Source organism: Odocoileus virginianus, chromosome 33, assembly GCF_023699985.2.
Source record: "Odocoileus virginianus isolate 20LAN1187 ecotype Illinois chromosome 33, Ovbor_1.2, whole genome shotgun sequence".
NCBI classification, from domain to species: Eukaryota; Metazoa; Chordata; class Mammalia; order Artiodactyla; family Cervidae; genus Odocoileus; species Odocoileus virginianus.
This window is the reverse complement of record NC_069706.1, coordinates 9,550,377-9,571,408: the sequence shown is the minus strand read 5'-3', so window position 1 is coordinate 9,571,408 and position 21,032 is coordinate 9,550,377. Positions and strand designations below refer to the sequence as shown.

General features: G+C 55.0%; 1 protein-coding gene and 1 long non-coding RNA gene across 2 annotated transcripts; one reads left to right on the top strand and one right to left on the bottom strand.

Moving 5' to 3' along the window:
- Nucleotides 1–10,272: 10,272 nt before the first annotated feature.
- SOCS1 (suppressor of cytokine signaling 1) lies at nucleotides 10,273–12,066 on the top strand. The gene is made up of 2 exons (XM_020880583.2): nucleotides 10,273–10,371; nucleotides 10,944–12,066. The coding sequence occupies exon 2, from the start codon at nucleotides 10,994–10,996 to the stop codon at nucleotides 11,648–11,650; it is 657 nt and encodes a 218-aa protein (XP_020736242.1). The 5' UTR covers nucleotides 10,273–10,371; nucleotides 10,944–10,993; the 3' UTR covers nucleotides 11,651–12,066.
- A 716-nt stretch (nucleotides 12,067–12,782) lies between these two features.
- LOC110129292 (uncharacterized) lies at nucleotides 12,783–16,646 on the bottom strand. Its single transcript, XR_002311444.2, has 3 exons — nucleotides 16,519–16,646; nucleotides 14,599–14,704; nucleotides 12,783–13,484 (listed from the first exon to the last, which is right to left on the bottom strand). It is a non-coding gene; the product is annotated as an uncharacterized lncRNA (long non-coding RNA).
- Nucleotides 16,647–21,032: the final 4,386 nt, after the last annotated feature.

Here is a 21,032-nt window from a genome sequence, read left to right as displayed (position 1 = left end):
CCTGATCAAGGAACTGATCCCCACAGGCCACAACTAGAGAGCCCATGTGCCACAACTACAGAGCCCCCACGCTGAGGAGCCCACATGCTGCAAGGAAAGATCCTGCAGGCCGCAACTAAGGCCGGGCCTAGCCAAATATGAAATGTTTGCTGGTCACCATAAGCAGAATCAAGGCAGCCAGTCCGGGTGTCACACAGAACAACCCTGGTGGGGCTGGGGGTGGGGATGGAGTTCAGGGAAATGGAGACCTGAGGAGAGTGCGTTGCAGGCCGAGGGAACAGCATGTGCAAAGGCTGGAGGGAGGAAGGAAGGAGTCTGAGGCACGCCAAAGACTGGAATGGCTGGCACAGGTGTGCGGGGGGCCGCCAAGGGGTGGGGGCGCCAGGCGGGGGCCGGGCCACGCAGGGTTTGCAGGCCGTGGGGAGCCTCGACACTTCGTTTGGTGCGATAAGTCATGGGAGGTCTCAATCAGGCAAGCACCAGGGTCGAGCCTCTCTGCTGTGTGGAGACTGACTGGCAGGGGCAGGAGTGACTAGAGGAAGCGCAGCGGGCAGCGTGTGGCCAGGAGGGAGGGAGCGGAGCCTGGACCAAGCATGGCAACAGACACGTTCCTCTTGGAGGGATGTTCTGAGATCAGATTCCTGCTTTGCCCCAAAACTCCTGGTTCCTTGTTTAAAAACCTAAGTCTGGAACTTCCCTGGTGGTCCAGTGGTTGAGAACCTGTTTGCCAAGGCAGGGGACATGGGTTTGATCCTTGGTCTGGGAAGATTCCACCTGTCATGGCGCAGCTAAGCCCATGAGCCACAACTACTGAAGTCTGCAGGCCCTGGAGCCCACGCTCTGCAACAAGAGAAGCCAGTGCAGTGAGAAGCCTGCGCACAACTACAGAGTAGCCCCCACTCGCCACAGCTAGAGAAATACCTTGGGTATCAATGAAGACCCAGCACAAACAAAAATAAAATTTAAAAAAAAGTACAGCCACATAAAGCCATGATAGTCACTCAAACACCTCTGTGCAGAAGAGGTTGGGAAGCGCTTCTAGAGGGCAAGTTTTAAGGGAGGAGGTGGAGACAGAGGGTCAGAGGATAAGGTCAGGGACTTTAAGACCCACTCACCAGAGGACTTCCCTATTTCCTGGACAGTGTCCTTGTCTGATACAATCATGGAAGGCAGGAGCTCTACTGCAGAGAACGTCAACTCTGTAATAGAGGAAGTGAACTGGGAAGCAGACAGACTGGGTCACAAGTATGCTTTACGGACCCATTCTGACCCCGCATTTCCCTGAAAAAACACTCAGAAAGTAAGTGCCTCAGTAACACAGACACCCAGTCACATATACAAAGAAACTGCCATTCAAACCCACTCAGACGCAGAGCCCGAGGTTCATGTGCGGACTCCCAAGTATACATCCCCGCCTCCACACACACACGCAGGTTCTCACACGCCTCCCCTCCCACACAATGAAACACAAGCAAGCGCTTGCAGGCGCACAGCGGCCCTCCTGCAGTCAGACACACAGTGACAAGAGGAGCGAAATCAAACCACAGGTTCATTCTTTCGCTTGCTTGGTTTGGGGCGGCGGCGGCAGTAGTTTGGGGGTAGGCCGGCTGGAAACCCAAATTCAGGAAACAGAGGGAGGTTGATGCTAACTTCAGCCACTGAGGGCCTGGCACATTCTTCCCGTGTTGGGACGTTGGGATGCAGTGAGGTTTGGGGAACAGAAACAGCCCTGCCCTGTGGTGGGGTTGCTCGCTCAGCTGCCTGGGGAGCCCCCCCAAGAGGACCCAACAGTCCTGGGGGTGGAGGGGGAACAGCCAGGGAAGAAGGTACAGAGCCTCTGTAGTACTGAGATGTCTATTAGAGATACGATTCAGGAGGAAAGACTACCTCAAGCTCTGTAGATTTGCCTCCTTTGTTCCCTCACTGGGTGACCCTAGGACTGCCTCTTCACCTCTCTGGGCCTTGGTTCAAGCAGTAAAGACTCTGCCTGAAATGCGGGAGGCCCGGGTTTGGTCCCTGAGTCAGGAAGATCCCCTGGAGGAGAGAATGGCAACCCATCCCAGTATTCTTGCCTGGAAAATCCCATGGACAGAGGAGCCTGGTGGGCTACAGTCCACGGGGTCACAGAGAGTCGGACAAGACTGAGGGATCAACACCATCACTTTCTTTCACTCTGTAAAGAGGGCCAAGGCGCCATGCTGTTCTCGATTGCTGCACCCCTGCACCAGCATGGGGCCTGGGCACGCGTTAGGTGCCCAGCAAATACTGGACGAACAAAGGAAAAGAAGGTGCAGACAGTGAGATGACACTTGTATACCCACTGAATGGGCAAAACCAGAAAAGGCTGGATGATACCAGGCACTGGGAGGGCCCAGCAAAGCAGATATGATCGAATGCAGTCGCTTAGAGGGCAGACGTGCATACGCAGGTTGGCAGGGGACTGGGTGGTGTCCATGAGAAGTGTGCAAAGCGTTTCTCACACACATGTGCCAGAGTTCAGGGCCTTGTGGCTTGCAAGAGCAAAAAACTGCAAACGACCCTCAGGAGGGCTAAGTGAACATGCAGGTTCACTAAGGACTATTTTGCAGTTTGTACAAGAATGGGGTTGACCTCTGTGCAATCCCTCCAGACTGCCACGACATGATGCTGGGTGAATGGGCAAGATGGAGAAAGAAACACCATCGGGGGAGGGCAAAATTCCACACAAAGCAACACTGTACTTTTATGGGGGAAAAGGCAGGTATGTAAGTGCTTAGACGAGATATGGAAGGACACAGACTAAGCGGGTGCCTGGGGGTATGTCGGGGGAGGGGAGATGCTTTATTTTCTACAAAGACGCGAAAAAGTAAATTAGGGAGAAAAGGAAGGAGCATCAGGGGAGCATGCAATAAGCCTCAGCAAAGCTCTGTCGACTCTGGAAAGAGATAACGCAGGAATGCTGAATGTAAACTCTGCCTCTGCAAAGTGCTGTTATCTTTTCTCGACAGCGCTTGTCCTTTCTGGGCCTGCTGGTCCAGGCGAGAGGATCCAGGAGCCCCTTCCCAGAGGGACTCACTGCCCTGGGGCAGGGAGAGGCCAACGCTAGCCGCCCACTGCTTTCCCCAGCCAAGCCTCTGCCTGTAAACCGTGCAGGTGGCACTGGCGCCCCTCCACTTCCCTGAGCCTGGTCTCCCACCACCTGCCATGCCGGTCCTCAAGCTGTGGCCTCCAGGCCTCTGCTGACTGCCGTGCTCTGCCAGAAGTGCTCTGCCTGCTTCTCCTTGGGCTGAGTTTCACTTGCTCTTTAAGATTCGGGTAAGGGACTTCCCTGGTGGTCCAGTGGCTAAGAATCCGCCTGCCAATGCAGGGGACATGGGTTCGATCCCGGGTCTGGGAGGATCCCACATGCTGAGAAGCAGTTAAGCTTGTGCGCCACAGCTATTGAGCTTGTGTTCCAGGGCCCATGAACTGTAACTCCTGAGCCCATGCACTGCAATTACTGAAGCCTGCTTGCCTAGAGCCCGTGCTCTGCAACAAAAGAAGCGACTGCAATGAGAAGCCTGTTCACAGCAACCAGGGAGTAGCCCGTGCACCATAAACAAATAAATGTGCTCAGCCGCTCAGTCCTGTCTGACTCTTTGTGACCCGTGGACTGTAGCCCTCCAGGCTCCTCTGTCCATGGGATCCTCCAGGCAAGAACACTGGAGTGGGTCGTTACGCCCTTCTCCAGGGAATCTACCTGACCCAGTGATCGAATTCATGTCTCCCACGTCTCTTGCACTGCAGGTGGATTCTTTACTGCTAAGCCACCTGGGAAGCCCAAATAAATAAATTTGGGGCAAGGGTCGCCTCCTCCCAGAGCCTGATCAGCCCTGCTGGCTTGGCCAGGGGCCTTTTCTGGAGCCAGCAGATACTGGGCTTCCCACACCACAAATCTGCTGCTGGCCTGTGTCCTGAAGCAACAGGCCTTAAGCGAGAGAACTGGGATGCGGTGAGCCCCTTGTCACGGCGCCTGCCACTCCCCATGACTTTCTCACAGTGCCTGGGCTTAAAGCTGAGGAGACTCCTGCCCCCACCCCAAGGTCCCCAACCTGTGACAGTCAGCCCTTGTGTCTAGTTGCACAGCTTCTGCAAATTCTTATTTCCCCACTATGCCAGCTGCCAGAGGTGACTGCCGATGTTCCTGTCGTCAGCTCGTGATACCTACGCCACTTATGGGATGGGGTAGGGTGGAAACCAGATGGGCCTGTTAGAATGGTGGGGAAAACAGAATAAACCGGTTCGGAGTGAGGTCCTTGGAGATTTACTGATGAAAAGGCGTTGGGCCTGTCGGGCTTGAGCTTTGTGACAGTTCTCTGGGTCACTGGATGAGGGCAACTTGCCTGAAGTCACAGTGAGGGTGGGTGTGAGGGAGGGGGTGGGGTGGGGGGCTGGGACTGTGGCCTGCTGTGTCACAGCCAGGGCTCTCAGAAGTCCTCTTCCCAGGCCCTCCTCTTTTCCAGCTATGAACACGGTACCAGCATTCTGAAAGCTGGCTAACACTGGATACTTCACATAACCTCTGACCTCATCTCTCCTGTTTTACCCGTCACACGGGGATCAAGGGCCTGCTGGAATGTTCCCACCAGGTCTCCCCAGGACCTGGAGTCCAGCCACCAGCTCAGGCCATGACCCCTCTCCTGCCCGATGAGAGCCCTCTCCTTGGGCTTGAGCGTCCCCTCCTCTCCGTGCAAAGTGTGTTCCCGTGTGATCTCCTGGGATCAGCCAGGACTAGGTTCTACCTCACATCCGTGGCAGCCTCTGTGGACGGAGGCCAAGCCCCAGGCTCTCCAAGACACTCTTGCCAAGTTCCACCAACTCTTCGAGGGACAATTTTCTCATCTGGGAAATGGCGACATAATTTCCACCTCACCTCACAGAACCACATGCGTGAGTGTGTGCTCAGTCATGTCTCAGTCTTTGTGACCCCGTGGACTGTAGCCCCGCCAGGCTCCTGTGTCTGTGGGATTTCCCAGGCAAGAATACCGGTGTGGGTTGCTATTTCCTTCTCCAGGGGATCTTCCCTACCCAGGGATTGAATCCGTGTCTACCCGAATCTCCTGCATTGCAGGCGGATTCTTTACTGCTGAGCCACCAAAGAAGCCAAGGGGTGGGGTGAGGGGGGTGTAAATAAGACCATATGCCTGGACTGTCACCTGGACCACAGCCGGCTGAGCAAATGATGCCTCCTCTTCCTGGATCCCTGGGGAATGAGGGCTGACCCCAGAACTCAGGCCTCGGGCTCCTCAAGCAGGGCTCTCTACTACAATGCACACGTGTCCTGGCTTCCCCTTAGGACTGTCTTTGTACCCATCTTTGGGGCTAGTGTGGTGACATCCATGGGGGGGGGGGGCAGTCAGGGACAGTTGTGAGATGTATCCCAAGCCCCCACAGTATACATCACTGTGGCTAGTATCTCAGTAGTTCAGAAAGTCAGTAGCTAGAGGACTCTTTCCACGCCCAATCCTGTAGTGTCTCCTGGGCTGGAAGGAATGTCTCCTGCAGTCAGGGTGAAATCTAAACCCTTCCCATGTCCCCACAAAGCCTGCACCATCACCTGGACCCCTGTCAACCTCTACACCTCGCCACCTTGCTCTCTATACCAATAACATGTGTCTTCTTTCTGATCCTCAACCCTGCCGATCACTCCCACCTCAGGCCCTTTGCACTGGCTGTTCTACCTGGAATCCTCATCACCCCTTATTTAGAAAGGCCTCAACTCCAACCTTCAGCCAAGAGGCTTTCCCTGACTGCTTTATCTCACTCTTGCCCACACCCCACAAAATCCCTGTTGCTCCTTCTTCTCTACTTGTTATCGCATAGCACTTACCATGATCTAAATCGATCTTATGAATTTACTTCCTACTTCTCCTGACTGCTTGGAGACCCGAGTTCCCAGTGCCTGGCCGATAGTAGACACTCAATAGATGTGTGTACGTGTATGTATGCTCAATTGATCAGTCACGTCCTACCTGTTGAATAAACACTGAATGGGTGAAATAAATGTCATTACCACTATCAAGCAGATGAGGAAACTGAGCTACAGAGAAGTGAAGAAGCTGGTCCCAGGCTACGGACTCATTAAGTGACAGACTGAAACCAGAATCCACGCTCTAAGACCCACTTGCTCGCGGGGCCCCAAGAGGTACAGACTCCCATGGGAATCTGGGTTGTAAAGAAAGGCTGAAGAGCACTGGGCAGAGGGCAGTTTCAAGATTACACGACCTGAAGGGGCTGCTTTTCCCAGCAGGACTTTGCCAAAACTAGAAAAGAAACTGAAAAACTGAGCTCCGGGGACCAAGATCCTGACTCCTCCCAGCTGCTGGCTAAGCCCCTTCCTTCTGCACCTGCCAGGGCTGCCAAGGCTGGGCGAGGAGAACCAGCCCCCATGTCTGCTGTGGCCCAGAAAGCTGTGGACACAGGGCTGCCCCGACTGCCCATGACAAGAAGTCACTTGTGCCAAGAAGCACCTTCTCTGTGCCTGGCCCCTTGCTTTGGGCTGTGCTTTCATGCTGCTCTGTGAGGCATAAAATTTCCAAAACCCACTTTGCAGCTGGGGCCAATGAGGTCCAGCACGGGCAAGTTGCTGGCTGTGGTCTCCACAGCACGTGGCCCAGCTTCCTGCGAGTCTAGGGCGAGCCCTCCACGGAGAACAGCTCAGGAGACGGATGCTTGTCAATCACCGTATTTCTTTTTCCCTTTGGTATCTGGATTTGGTTTCATTTTGAACTCAGGGCTTTAGAAAATGAAACCAAAGTGGTAGTAACTGTCACCATCGGTGGTGAGGAGAACCCACGTGTGCTTGGCAACTTGTGCCTGCCTCACCACTCTTGCACAACCAAAATCTGCTTGGGGTGGAGGGAGGAGGAGGCCAGGCCTACTGTACAGGCAAGAAAACTGAAACTCAGAAGGGCCCAGAGCCAAAAACGGGGAGACAGAAGCTTGACTGCCAAGACCTGGAGCCTCCCCAAGCTTACAAACAAGGGGAAAGTCTGCAGAATGGTCCTCACTCCTCCCCAGGCAGGCTTAGGATGCAAATCATCCCTCTGATTTCCTTGGTATCTACTGTTTTACCAGAAGACAGACCAGGATTGGAAATCACCAGGAATCTGGTTGGGGTGGAGGGTAGGGAGAGGAGGTAGGAAGGGAGTTTACAGCACAGCAAACACAGGTGAAAGCTTTAGGGTCTGACCTCCTGGGTATGAACCTCCGCCATACCCCTTCTGAATTGTGTGCTCCTGGGTGAGTGACCCCCCCCCCCCCCTGCAATTTCTCTATCTGTAAAATGGGCAGATTGGATTGTGGTGTCAGTCCAATGGTCCAAGGACTGTAAAATATTTATTACCCAGCCAGTTTAGGCCAGTACATCATGTGTGTGCATGCTAAGTCGCCTCAATCATGTCTGACTCTTTGCGACCCCATGGACTGTAGCCTGCCAGGCTCCTCTGTCCATGGGATTCTCCAGGCAAGAATACTGGAGTGGGTTGCCATTTCCTTGTCCAGGGGATCTTCCTGACCCAGGGATCTAACCCACATCTCTTATGTCTCCTGCACTGGCGGGCGGGTTCTTTACCACTAGTGCCACCTGGGAAGAACCTAACACGTCATGGGTAACAGTAAATGAAATGAAGAAGGGGGCTCCGTGGGGATGGGTGGGCATGTGGCAACAAGTAGGGGGCTGAGAGGAGAAGGTCCTAGTGCTCAGGAATAAGAGGGAACTCTTCGAAGTGGCCATCCAGGCTGTCAATGAGGGGTAGGGGGCATATGGGCCATCAGATATTTATAGATCTGCTCTGGGCAAGGAGACATGCTGGCAGGAAGACAAGTCACGCAGGAGCCAGCCCAGCCTGGCTGCCTTCTCTGGGCCTGGACCACCCGCGACCAGCTCGAGTGAGAAGGAGGTGCTGTGTCTCCCCACTGCCAGCAGCCAGGGGCCTGGTTTACCCCCACGCAACACTTTCCTTCTGCTCCACTGTGCTGTCTATGGCCTGCTTTCCTCACGCTAGGACTTCTAACATGAAGCCATGCGCTCCAATATGCTGCCACAGCTGCTGACCACCGCCGATGAACAGCAGCAGCAAAAGCAAACACATACTGAATGCCTATGATGCACCAGGGACTGGTGTAAGCATGTGACCCCTAATTACTCTTTTAATCCCCACACCATGAGGGAGATGTTATTACCCCCTTCAGAGATGAGGAAACCAGGCAAGGGAGTTAATTACACGTCCAAGGTCAGAGGGACAGAAAGTTGCAAAATTAGAATTGGAAACTAGGCAGACTGCGTCCAAAGTCCAGCTTTTAACCACTGCTTTGTATTGTCACCCACCGCAGCGCAGGCCCCCGCAGGTGCTCCAGAATGACCACAGCGCCTGAACACTGGCACAGGCATGGCTATGCATCTTCTCATGCCCTTGCGCGCGCACACACACACACACACACACACACACAACCCAGGACAACCACATCAACGACCAACATCAGCTGCTGGCACAGGAATGGCTATGCATCTTCTCATGCCCTTGCGCACGCACACACACACACACACACACACACACACACAACCCAGGACAACCACATCAACGACCAACATCAGCTGCTGGCACAGGAATGGCTATGCATCTTCTCATGCCCTTGCGCACGCACACACACACACACACACACAACCCAGGACAACCACATCAACGACCAACATCAGCTGCTGGCACAGGCATGGCTATGCATCTTCTCATGCCCTTGCGCGCGCGCACACACACACACACACCCCAGGACAAACACATCAACGACCAACATCAGCTGCTGCCAATACGAATTCCAGGAGACAGTGGGATCCTACACAAGGCGGGTTCTGGGCCATCCTCGTGTGTTCACGAGGAAACATGGGGGTCCTGGGCTCTGCCTGGGGCCAGGGCAGGAAAGCGCCAGGGAGGCTGGCAGGAGGACAGAGCGCTGGCTTGGAGCCAAGCAGCAAGCTGGGCTGCAGCCTCAGAGTTGCCTGTAGAGGGCGGTGTGTGCCAGTGTCGGGCAGCACCCTGCCAAGCCCCGTTACTCCGCCCGACCCCTCCAAACTGCGAGACTCACCACCCACCAGCCGGCCCCCAAGCTCATTTGTTCTTTCTTTCATTCAAAAAAACATGTACCAGCCAGGCACCTATTCCATGACCTTCTATGACAGACAGCATCATACACAAATGTACAAACTGTAGCGGGTACCCCAACATTCCAAGACCCAAGGTATGAGTGTGGGGAGGGAGCAGTTGGGGGGGGGGTGATCTGTAAAAGAGAGGAGGAAGGAAGAGGAGGGACTGGCCAGGAAAGCTCAGAGTAGGCTTCTGGAATGATCACATCTGAAAATGAACTGTCTTTTCACTGGGCTCCAAAGTGCATTTAAAGGTGCCCAGCCGCTCCCTCCTCTCCCCAAAATAAAAGCGAGCAGGGTGTGCCTCGTTTAGAGCTCTCCCTCTGCCAGTCACTGGGCCTCAGTTTCTCCAGCTGTCTCATAGGAGGAAAGGCAGGCCAAAGCCGCAGGGGACCTTGCCAGGCCCCACCCGGTTTCCAAGGAACTGGGCGCGCAGTCGAGGTACCCCTCCCGCGCCGCCAAAGGGTTCCTCCGAAGCCTGTGGTCAACCCGCCGCTTCCTGGGAAGCCCAAGCTAAGACCAGGGACAGCGACAGGCAGAGAGGGATGCGGAGGCGGCGATCTAGAGGCTCCGGGACGAGGTGGGCAGGGCGATGGAGGCAACAGTCCCGAGGGGTCCCAGGTGAGACCAGGGATAGGGTGGAGGTGCCCGGCTCAAGAGTAGAGGACACAGGTCTACCAGAGATGGGTGCTGAGACCCCTGGAGGAGGTGACGGGTGTGTCAGGGCCAGTCCGGAGTATCCTAATGGGCTTGCCGGCAGAAATCTGCGACCGAAGGCAGTGGGGGTACCGGAGGGCCGCCAGGTCCGACAGGGGGGTTGCTGAGAAGTGCCCCGGAGGTTCAAGGGCAGAGCTAGAGACCTTGACAGACGGGTCCTAGGACAGGTGCGAGGCTAGGTCAGGGCTGGGGGACCTCCCCGGGGAGGGGTCCCGGATTTGTGGGAAAAGTCGAGCGGCCCCGGCCTCCGAGGTGCGCAGAAAAAGAAACCGAAAGTGGCGCGGAAGGGCGGGCCTGGAGGGGGCGGAGCCGTCAGGGGCGGGGCCTCGCAAACCCCACGCCTCCAAGCCGGTTTAAAAGACTGGTGCAGGGGCGGGCGCGCACCAGAAAGAGCTGCGGCCGTGGCAGCTGCACGGCTCCCGGCACCGGAGCATGCGCGAGAGCCGCCCCGGAGACCCCCGCCGCCCCGCCCGCGGCGCCCCGCGCCCCGCCGCCAGGTGAGACGGACGCTGGGCGACGAAGCTGGAGGGAGAGGGGAGGAACGCACGGGACCCCCCGGGGCCGCGGCGGCCTCGGGGGCTGCGTGGTTGGGTCGCGACCGCCACGCCCCTGGCCCCTGCGGGGTCCATCCTGGCGGACCCCGCGCTTGGGGTACCCGCAGCTCCGCTTTTCTCCCTGCTTTTCTGCCCGAATCGCCCGGACGAGGCGCCTATTCCCGGCCTGGCCGGCAGGCGGCAACCACGGGGCGGTGAGCCGAGGACCCGGTGGCCCGAGTCCGGGGCAGGCTTCTGCCCGGCGCCTCTGTCCACGCCCCCTCCTCAGACTCTTACTCGGAGGCGGCACAGCGCGCCGCCGAGTTCCCACCTGCCAGCAAGGGCGCCGCCGGCGGGCAAGCCCATTTTCTAGACGAGTCCATTGAGGCCCAAAGGACCGCGCGGATGCGGACTTGAGCCCTCGGCCTTTTAGGAGCGGCTCAGCCCAGGGCCCCGCCCCTCCCGAGCTGCCTCGCGGGCCCTCACCTGCCCAGCCGCACCCGGACTCCCTGCTCACTGCCTGTCTCCCCCATCAGCGCACCCCCGGACGCTATGGCCCACCCCTCCGGCCGGCCCTGCGTGTAGGATGGTAGCACACAACCAGGTGGCAGCCGACAATGCAATCTCCACGGCAGCAGAGCCCAGACGGCGGCCAGAGTCTTCCTCCTCCTCCTCCTCTTCCACCTCCTCGCCCTCGTCCGCGGCCCCGGCGCGCCTGCGGCCCTGCCCGGCCGCCCCGGCCCCGGCCCCGGCCCCGGGCGATACGCACTTCCGCACGTTCCGCTCGCACGCCGAGTACCGGCGCATCACCCGCGCCAGCGCGCTCCTCGACGCCTGCGGCTTCTACTGGGGGCCCCTGAGCGTGCACGGAGCGCACGAGCGGCTGCGCGCCGAGCCCGTGGGCACCTTCCTGGTGCGCGACAGCCGACAGAGGAACTGCTTCTTCGCCCTCAGCGTGAAGATGGCCTCGGGCCCCACGAGCATCCGCGTGCACTTTCAGGCCGGCCGCTTCCACCTGGACGGCAGCCGCGAGAGCTTCGACTGCCTCTTTGAGCTGCTGGAGCACTACGTGGCGGCGCCGCGCCGCATGCTGGGGGCCCCGCTGCGCCAGCGCCGCGTGCGGCCGCTGCAGGAGCTGTGCCGCCAGCGCATCGTGGCCACCGTGGGCCGCGAGAACCTGGCGCGCATCCCCCTCAACCCCGTCCTTCGCGACTACCTGAGCTCCTTCCCCTTCCAGATCTGACCGGCCGCGCACCGCAGCATTAACTGGGTCGCCCTTTTATTATTTTCTATTATTAATTATTATTTCCCTGGACCATGTGGGTGCCCTCCCCACCTGGGTTGGAGGGAGCGGGCGTAGGGGGCGAGGCGCCTCCTGCCCTGGGCTGGAGACCAGGCCGCAGACCCCTCCCCAACTCTTGAGGGTGCCCCCTCCTGGTGCTCCCTCTGGGTCCCCCTGGTTGTCGTAGTAGCTTAATTTAAAACTGTACGTGGGGCCAGGGCCTGAACTCGTACCTCCTACCTCTTCATGTTTACATATATCCAGTATCTTTGCACAAACCAGGGGTTGGGGGAGGGTCTCTGGCTTTATTTTTCTGCTGTGCAGAATCCTATTTTATATTTTTTACCACCAGTTAGGTAATAAACTTTATTATGAAATTTTTTTTTAAGAAAAAAAAAAAAGGTTTCTAGAGCGTGTGCTTTGGTCAAAGGTTTTCCACGGTTCTGAGTGGGTCCGGGTTCCTAATATTGACCTGGGTGTGGCCGAAGGTGGTGTTTGGCCCCCCAGGTTCTGTGGCTGGGAACCCCACATGGCTTCACCCTCAGCTCTCAGAGGGAGAGGAACCCTTGGTCTAGTTTTGGTGTTGTGTGTCTGGCAAAAGGGTACTTTGTGTCTGAGTACTTAATATGTGCCAGGTCCTATTCCGTACTTTATTTACATATGCTTAAATTTACTTAATCTATAAAGACTACCCTATGAAGCAAGGCTCTTATCCCCATTTTATGGAAGAGAAAACCGAGGCAGGGTAAATTTGCCTGTGGTCATTCTGGTGTTAGAGAAGACACTTGGGCCTTTTTTTTGGCCATCCTCCCAGAAATCTGTTTGAAATGGATGACAGAGGGGAAACTTCTTTCATTCTGTGACCACAGCTTCTTCCAGGAAGAGGGTGGGGGTGGGAGGGTTGATGAGTTTTTGGAAGGAGGAGTGGTACATTCTGAAACTCGGTATCTAGGGAGACAGAGATACTGAGATGGGATGGGGATAACAGGGTCAGGTCTGAACTTCCTTCTTCCCGCCCTGTCTTGTCTCTGTGTACTTTTTGGTGAACAAGCAACTTGCAACCAGAAAGACGCTCTGTGGTCTGCGGTGGCAGGAGGGCCCTGTTGGCAGCTCTGGGCAATTCCCCTTGCCGCTAGGGGCCTCAGCGACTGCCTCTGAAATGGCTTGCTGGAAGAGGCTGCTTTGCTGTAGCCCTCAGCAGCAGGCACTGATGCATAGTGGATGGAGTAGGTGATGTTTTCCAGAACTGGGGCTGGCCAGCATCACTAGAGAGTGCCCAGGACATGGGTTTTATGGCTACCCTGGATCTGTGGCCGGTCTGCTGGTCGCTTGGGGCTGTGGTGCTGCGCCCGGTGAATCGAGTCATTTTCCGGTGTGGGGCTAAGCGGCCTCACACACACATTCCACTTCAATTTTGGAACTCCGGATGGCCCTCTGCAGTCCTGGACATGCTGATAATGGAGTGTCCTGATATTTAATAATACCTTTCAGACTTTAAACTGCAGCATAAAATGAACTTGATAGCCGGAAAGTTGGCGTGGCCCAGGCTTGTCTTGGGGATTAAACAGGTTCCAGGCCCCAAGGTTAAGGATGGCCGGGAGAGATTTAGGATCTCAGAGAGCTTTGGCAATTTCATCCTTTAATGAGGCGGGCTGGGAGGGAAGGAGGGAGGGAGATGACGTCTGTGTGCCTCCAAGGAATCACTGCTTTTTCTTCTTTGAACCGTCTCCCATCCCTTTGTTTGTGCTTTGTGGCCCAAGTCTTCTGTTCAGACTCTCCTGTCTCCTGCCCAGCTCTGGCAGGGCAAGGAGAAACCATGAAGGCAGTGCTTGGGCATACAGCAAACACTCAGTGAGCGCTTACTGTATGCTGGGCCCTGCGCTACTTTGTTTAAGCCTCTCAACTGGCCTGTGAGTTAGAAACCTCTTCCCCCTTTATATAGATGAGAAAACTGAGGCTCAGAGAGACAAAGTAGGGCATACAGCAAGTGGTGGAGCCAGGTGGCAAATTCAGACAGTACTGCTTCAGAGGCTGGGTAGCACTAGCCTCCCAGCTAGTGCCTAACAGTCGAAATAATAACAGCAGCAGCTGCTAACATATCAGCATCACTGGGAAGGCACCATTCTGAGTGCCTAGTCACCTATATTAAAACATTCAACCTTCACCTGAGCCTTAGGATTTAGGTGCTATTAACTAACATTCCTATTTTACAGATAAGGAAACAGGTCCTCATCTAAGGAGGGACAAATCACAGTCAAGTTTATAATATTTCCAGGGTTTTTCCCCCTCTCAAAAAAAAGCTTAGAAGTCACATCTTCATTACCCAAACTCAAACCCATTTCCCTTAGCAAAACAGCTGAAACTAAAGCTCCTCTACTCACACTCCCCAGACCTGGCCCCTTTTCTTTGTGAGTCATTTTTTTTTTTTAAAGCTATACTGCCATACATGGAGTGACCTGCAATGACCTAGAAGCCCCCGGGAGCTGCACTCCAGACCCCGGGTAACAGATGGGCCCAGCAGTGCAGACGCTGCAGGGCAGGAGGGCGGGGAGGGGGGGCGGCGTGCGCCGTGTGGCTTCCCCGAGGTGCAGGTCCTCTAAACCTCAGCTTCGTGATTCAGCAGCGCTGACGTCAATTTACAAGAATGAAAAGTGAGAGGAGGACTGGTGTATGTGTGGGCCTGGGCTGGGGGCCCAGGTGCGACTGAGGTATTCTTCCCACTGACGGCGGGCGAGCGGGGCAGCGGCAGGCAGGCAGGATGGCAAAGGGGCCGCTCTCCAGGCTGACGGGGACTGTGGGCCAGGGTGAGAACAGCCTCTGACCTGCATCAAAGCCTTTCCTCAGCGGGGGACTCTGCCCCCCATTTCAGAGATGAGGAAACAGAGGCCCAGAGAAGGACTGTCACTTACCTAGGGTCACACAACTCAAAAGTGATAGCCAAGACTTGCACCAGGTCCGCCGCACTCTCAAGGCAATTGGTTTCTTCAAGAGTGGAGGGGGGAAGAGCGAGGAACCCTGTGAAGAGGCATTTCCCCAGGTCTCACTTCAGCCTGCTTGATCTTCCCAACTTGAGTGGAACTGTTAACTGTCCCCCAGCCAGGAAGCGCAGAGCTGAGCCTCTTCCTGAAGCGATGCACATAAGGCATTTAGCCCAGAGTCTGGCTATACGTCTCCTAATGATGTGGTGCTCAATAAATGATAATGAGGTTCAACGAACACACACTGAGCACTGACTTATGTTCCAGGCATTACTCTTAATCCCAGTGGATACAGGAATGGACAAACTCGAGGGAGTCTGGCCTCTGCTCTCACAGAGTTCACGTTCAGGGCCTCTGACAGTAACTAAATATGAAACTAAAGGCACCAGAGCATTCCAAGTAGTGACAGTACTCAACATGAAAACTTTACTAGGTGGTGGGACAATGGACTGGGACTATTTCAGAAAGAAAGGTCAGGAAGGCCCCTCCAAGGTGATGTTGCAATTGTGCCTGGAATGACAGGTCAGAGCCGGCCAGGGAGGCAGGCATTTCAGGTAGAGGGGACAGCAGCTGGGAACGAGCTCAGCCCAGTCCAGTGGCTAGTGGAGCTGGAGGGGAAGGGACTGAGTGAAGGCGAGTGGCAGGAGGTAAGGTGGAATGGGAGGGCAGTGAGCACAGTCACTGGTGAGGAGTGTGGATTTGAACTGTGATGGGGAGCCAGGGTGCGACCTGATCTAATCTGTGCTGTGATCAGATTCCCTGACTGCTTCCCTGCCTTACTATATGTGTATCTGGGGATGGGTGTGTGTGTCTGTGTATCGAGGGGAGGGGTCATTCTTGGTCAGACCTCTCAGCTCCAGGTGTGTGTGTGTGTTTGTGTGTGTATGTGTCGAGGGAAGGGGTCATTCTTGGTCAGACCTTTCAGCGGGGGTGTGTGTGTGTGTATGTGTGTCAAGGGGAGGGGTCATTCTTGGTCAGACCTCTCAGCTCCAGCCAGTTGGGCCACAGAGGGGCAGGACAGTCACAGGACCTGCTGGGACTGGTCAGGGGATGGGTGTGTGTGTGTGTGTGTGTCGAGGGAAGGGGTCATTCTTGGTCAGACCTTTCAGCGGGGGTGTGTGTGTGTGTATGTGTGTCAAGGGGAGGGGTCATTCTTGGTCAGACCTCTCAGCTCCAGCCAGTTGGGCCACAGAGGGGCAGGACAGTCACAGGACCTGCTGGGACTGGTGCTGAGACCAGATCTGGGGCAGGCATCAGTCAGAAACCACAGCTATGATCAGATCCCCAACCTAGGTCTGAACAAACCCCCAGTGCACAGCCCCACAGACTCCAGTGAGGGGCTTCTTGGCGCAGCCGGCCTCAACTTTGGGAGAGGAAGCAGGACCTAGGAGGAGGTGGGCTGGGCCTGACATAGGGTGGGGGTGTTCAGTGTCTTTGCATCCCCCTCACCCGGGCAGCCCCTTCACCTGGCGTCCACTACCATCATCCAGAGACTCCCCAGGGCTCGAGGATTCTAGGGAATAAAATAGCCCTGGGCCGATTCTGGGGGTCTCAAGGTCCCTCAGAGAGCAGAGTGCGGTCTTCAAGGAAGCCAATTCACAGAGGAACAACAGTGCCCAAGATGGGCACTCAAATGCTCCTCTCACCTGGTCCTCACCCTCAGCCCACAGGGGAAAAGGATTCCATGCTTGAGACCACCTGTTTGGCCCCGATACACCACCCTCCTCAGAACAGACACCCCCGCGTGAGGGTGGGCATCTCCAAGCCCCAGTCCTCCAACGGCTCCCAGATGCGCTCAGGGGAAGGCCCAACTGCCCCCCAAGGACCCACGCGGCTGGCCTCAGTACTCACCGCACACCCTCCTGCCGCTGGGCCTTTGTACATGCTGTTCCCTCGCCTCATTAGGTCTGAAGGTGAAGGGCTTGTCCTCGTAAGAGTGCCGTCGCCTCAAGGCCTCGCCGGGCCCCAGGGCGCCCAGGCCGCCGGGTGCCGCGCACTGATGACGTCACTGGCCGCTCTCACCTGCTCCTCGGGTCTTGTCACTGCTCGCCTCCTTTCGACTGTGCTCGGGCTCCCCAAGGCCCCTCTGAGCCGGGGCAGGTCCCCCCGCCCGCGCTTTGCAGCCCCTCTGGCCTCCGTGTGGTCCTAATGCCGCTCTGGGCCTGCTACCCGCTTGGAAGACCTTCCTGCCCTCACCACCCACGCAGAGAGGGCCGTCAGGTCAAGCCCATAAGAGCGGGATCTCCCAGCCCACTCTGGTCTTAAGAGACCAAAAAGAGCTTCCAGTCCATACCAGTGCGCACCCGCCACTGCTGCACCAACTCACAGAGCACCCAGATCCTGAACGCTAGCTTTCTCACCTGCAAATGAGATTAATCACTGTACCCGTCCCGTGTCCTTGGAAGGAAAGTTATGACCAGCCTAGGTAGCATATTAAAAAGCAGAGACATTACTTTGCCAACAAAGGTCTGTCTGGTCAAGGCTATGGTTTTTCCAGTGGTCATGTATGGATGTGAGAGTTGGACTGTGAAGAAGGCTGAGCACCGAAGAATTGATGCTTTTGAACTGTGGTGTTGGAGGAGACTCTTCAGAGTCCTTTGGACTGCAAGGAGATCCAACCAGTCCATCCTAAAGGAGATCAGTCCTGGGTGTTCATTGGAAGGACTGATGTTGAAGCTGAAACTCCAGTACTTTGATCACCTCATGCGAAGAGTTGACTCTTTGGAAAAGACCCTGATGCTGGGAGGAATTGGGGGCAGGAGGAGAAGGGGATGACAGAGGATGAGATGATTGGATGGCATCACCGACTTGATGGACATGAGTTTGAGTGGACTCCGGGAGTTGGTGATGGACAACAGGGAGGCCTGGCGTGCTGCGATTCATGGGGTTGACTGAGCAACTGAACTGACTGACTGACTGACTGACCCATCCCATGGACGAGATTAAGTAAAAGGGTACCTGTACAGTGTTTAACACTTGATAGGTCTCCAATAATTAGGGTTGGCCTCTCTGCTTTATGATCCTTGCCTTGCTGCTGTTTTAATATAATGTCAATTACCGAGCAGCTAAAGGATGCTTATACTTTGCCAAGGTTGTATCACGGAGGTGGGCTCAGAAAAGTGAAGGAATTGCCCACCCCCCACCACAAATGTGTAAATGGCAAAGCCACAGTTTGACTCCAGGTACTTGATGCCCAAGGTCATGATCTTACCAACTACCATGCTCAGGGGTTCATGGGTTAATAAGTTTCTGAGACTTAGGGCCACCCTGGAGGATGTTCAGAGCCATACAACCAGCCAGGGCTCAGAGCACCTCATTCATCCTTTTCTCCCTAGCACAGGCTGGGAAGCCACATGAGACAGTGGGCTGGTAACTTATCTGCAAGGATGCATCAGAATTCAGCCTAGGAGAGGGCTGCTTGATAAGAAGGGACCCTGGGGGGGTGGCTCTGGGGCAGTCCTGGCAGTAGGCGGTGGGGGTGGGGAATGGGTGCAAATGCTGACGGGCAAAGACAGGAATGGTGTGAGCCTGACATCTGGATCCTGCGTTAGGAGGGTGACATTCAGGGCTGGCCCCGCCTGGGGACCTGCACCGGCCTGTGGGATGAGACACTCCCTCCCATACCTCTCACACTTGGGTGCAGCCAGGAGGCGCATCCAGGAGCAGGGTGGAGAGGAGGGGATGAGGCCTGGGTGAGTCAGCCTTGGTGGCCCCTCCCCTCAACGTTTCACTGTGGGAGGCGGCACAGAGGAGCAGAAAGCCCGGGGACCCAGGCCCTGGTTTCGAGTCCTGTTAACAGTGTGACTGTAGTGGCCTCATCTATAAAACCAGAATTAGATTCAATGCTTGAGAAGACTCTTGAGAGCCCCTTGGACTTCAAGGAGATCAAGCCAGTCCATTCTAAAGGAAATCAACCCCGAATATTCATTGAAAGTACTGATGCTGATGCTCCAATACTTTGGCCACCTGATGCAAAGAGCTGACTCATTGGAAAAGATCCTGAAGCTGGGAAAGATTGAGGGCAGGAGGAGAAGGGGACAACAGAGGACGAGATGGTTGGATGGCATCATCAACTCACTGAACATGAGTTTGAGCAAACTCCGGGAGATGGTGAAGGACAGGGAACCCTGGTATGCTGCAGTCTAGGGGGTCACAAAGAGTCGGACACGACAGTGACTGAAGAACAACAACAAGACTAAATGAGACCCACTCTGCCTTGCTTCGGAAGGGATATGAGAATCAAATGATTTATTCTAAGTGGAGATAACTTGGATCACCACGCAAATATAGAGGTTACAATAATTATTACTATTTTGCTTCACACAGGCTGCCCCGTGTATTTGAGTGAGCACAGCCATGAAGTCAAGACAGACTTGGTTGCATTCTCAACTTGTCATTTGCTACAAACAGTGGCGGCTACCAGCTCATCATGTCAATTGCTCACTAGACACTAGGCATTGTTCTATGTAATTCATGCATTGTATTTCATTTAACCCTCACAAGAACCATATGAAACAGACACTATTATTGTTATGATACTCATTTTTCAGATGAGAAAACAGGCACAGAGAGGTTAAATAAAGTGCCCAGGGTCATACAGCGGCTATGTGGCAGAACCTAGGAGGTTCCAACACAGGCAGCCCGATTTTACAGCCATCCCCTTGCTTTAAGCTGAGGTTTCCAAACCGTCAGACACCGGAGATCCACTTTTATGATTTTTACCAGCTCTATCCAAGTTGCAGCTGTTATGTTATTTAATGATATTCTTCAAGTTACTCGGTCTCCTTAGGTAAGTTTTATTCAAAGGGAAATGTACCATTACTATACACAGAAAGCCAGAGTCACCTGCCACAAAAAGATAACCCTTGAAAAAAATGCAATGAAATTCAAACAGTGTTAATAAGTTTTAGCTAGAGATTGGTGTCTTGCTCTGCTTTCAGAGAAGGTCTGCTGTGTGTGGGCTTCCCAGGTGGTGCAGTGGTGAAGAATCCACCTGCCAATGAAAGAGCTGAAGGAGATGCGGGTCCATCCCTGGGTTGGGAAAATCCCCTGGAAGAGGAAATGGCAACCCACTCCAGTATTCTTGCCTGGAAAATCCCATAGACAGAGGAGCCTGTCGGACTACAGTCCATGAAGTTGCAAAGAGTCGTACATGATTGAGCATACACACAAACAAAAAAGCCTGTTTTGTGTGTGGTTGAAAGCGAGGGAGGGAGGGGAAGAGAGAGACATGTCAAATGTCAGAGAGGTGTTTAAGACACAGTAGCACCCATATGAGACTGTCTCCTTTACTTGAGTGGAAAATAGGAAATCTTTCACAGCAACTCAATGTTTTATCAAAATGTCCCTGGGTCTCACCTAAAACCATCATCCAGGGACCCTCCAGGACACCCATCCTGTGCCTGGGAAACTGCCCAGCTTGGCTGCCAGCTGTGTGTTCGTGGGCAGAGCCTTAGTTTCCTCATCTGTGAAATGGGTAAGCCCTCAGATCTCACAGGTACAGAGTATTAAAAGGAAGTGATTATAAGCACAGAGTATGTGCTCAATATGAGGCGTGACGCTGGCAGGGCAGGGTGGACCCTATGTAGGGGGCCCAGCTTGGGACACTAAAAATGAAAGCCTAGCATGGCCAGCCTGGGGTTCCTCCGTGCTGCTAATCTTATCTTTTACCAAGTTCCCTCTGTGCTAACCTGGTGACAGGAAGGGCCACAGTTTCTGGAAGGTGGTCAAAGCGAAACTACCTCGGCTCCTGGCGGGAGGGGGGCCTGGTGGGCTCCCCAGCCAGGTGGGCAGGGCGTGGGGGTGGGGCGATGAGTGCAGGCTTGAGCTCAAAGTGGACCTCCCCCTCACTGGATTGCAGATGGGGAACTGAGGACCAGAGATGTGTGCTTGGCCCTTTTGCAGGCAATGGAGGGAATTGGGTGTGACCATCTAAACTACTGATTCGGTCACCTGACACCCCAAATCACACACACATACCCTTGGCTCCCCCTGCAAGTGAGTATTGCTACTGGTTCCCCTTTATCTAGCTCTTTCTAGATGGGTATCCTTATTGTCTCATTTTACAGGCTAGGCCAGGAGAGGTTGAGCTCCTTGTCTAGATCTCACGGCTGCTGAAAGTCACAGAAGCAGTACTTGGACCAAGTCAGGTGACCCCAGAGCACTCTAGTGGCTCCCAGCTGCTAGACACTAAAATCTGATCCCTTTCCCATGGGCTCTGAGGTCCTTCACTGCCCAGCCCCACTGTACATTTTAGCCCCTCACTGTCCCCTTCACATTCCCCATCTGCTTCCATCATCCTCTGGCCTTTTGAGCAACCCAGGGGAAGTCTTTGACGTTTCTATTGCCTTCTCTTCACTTGGCAA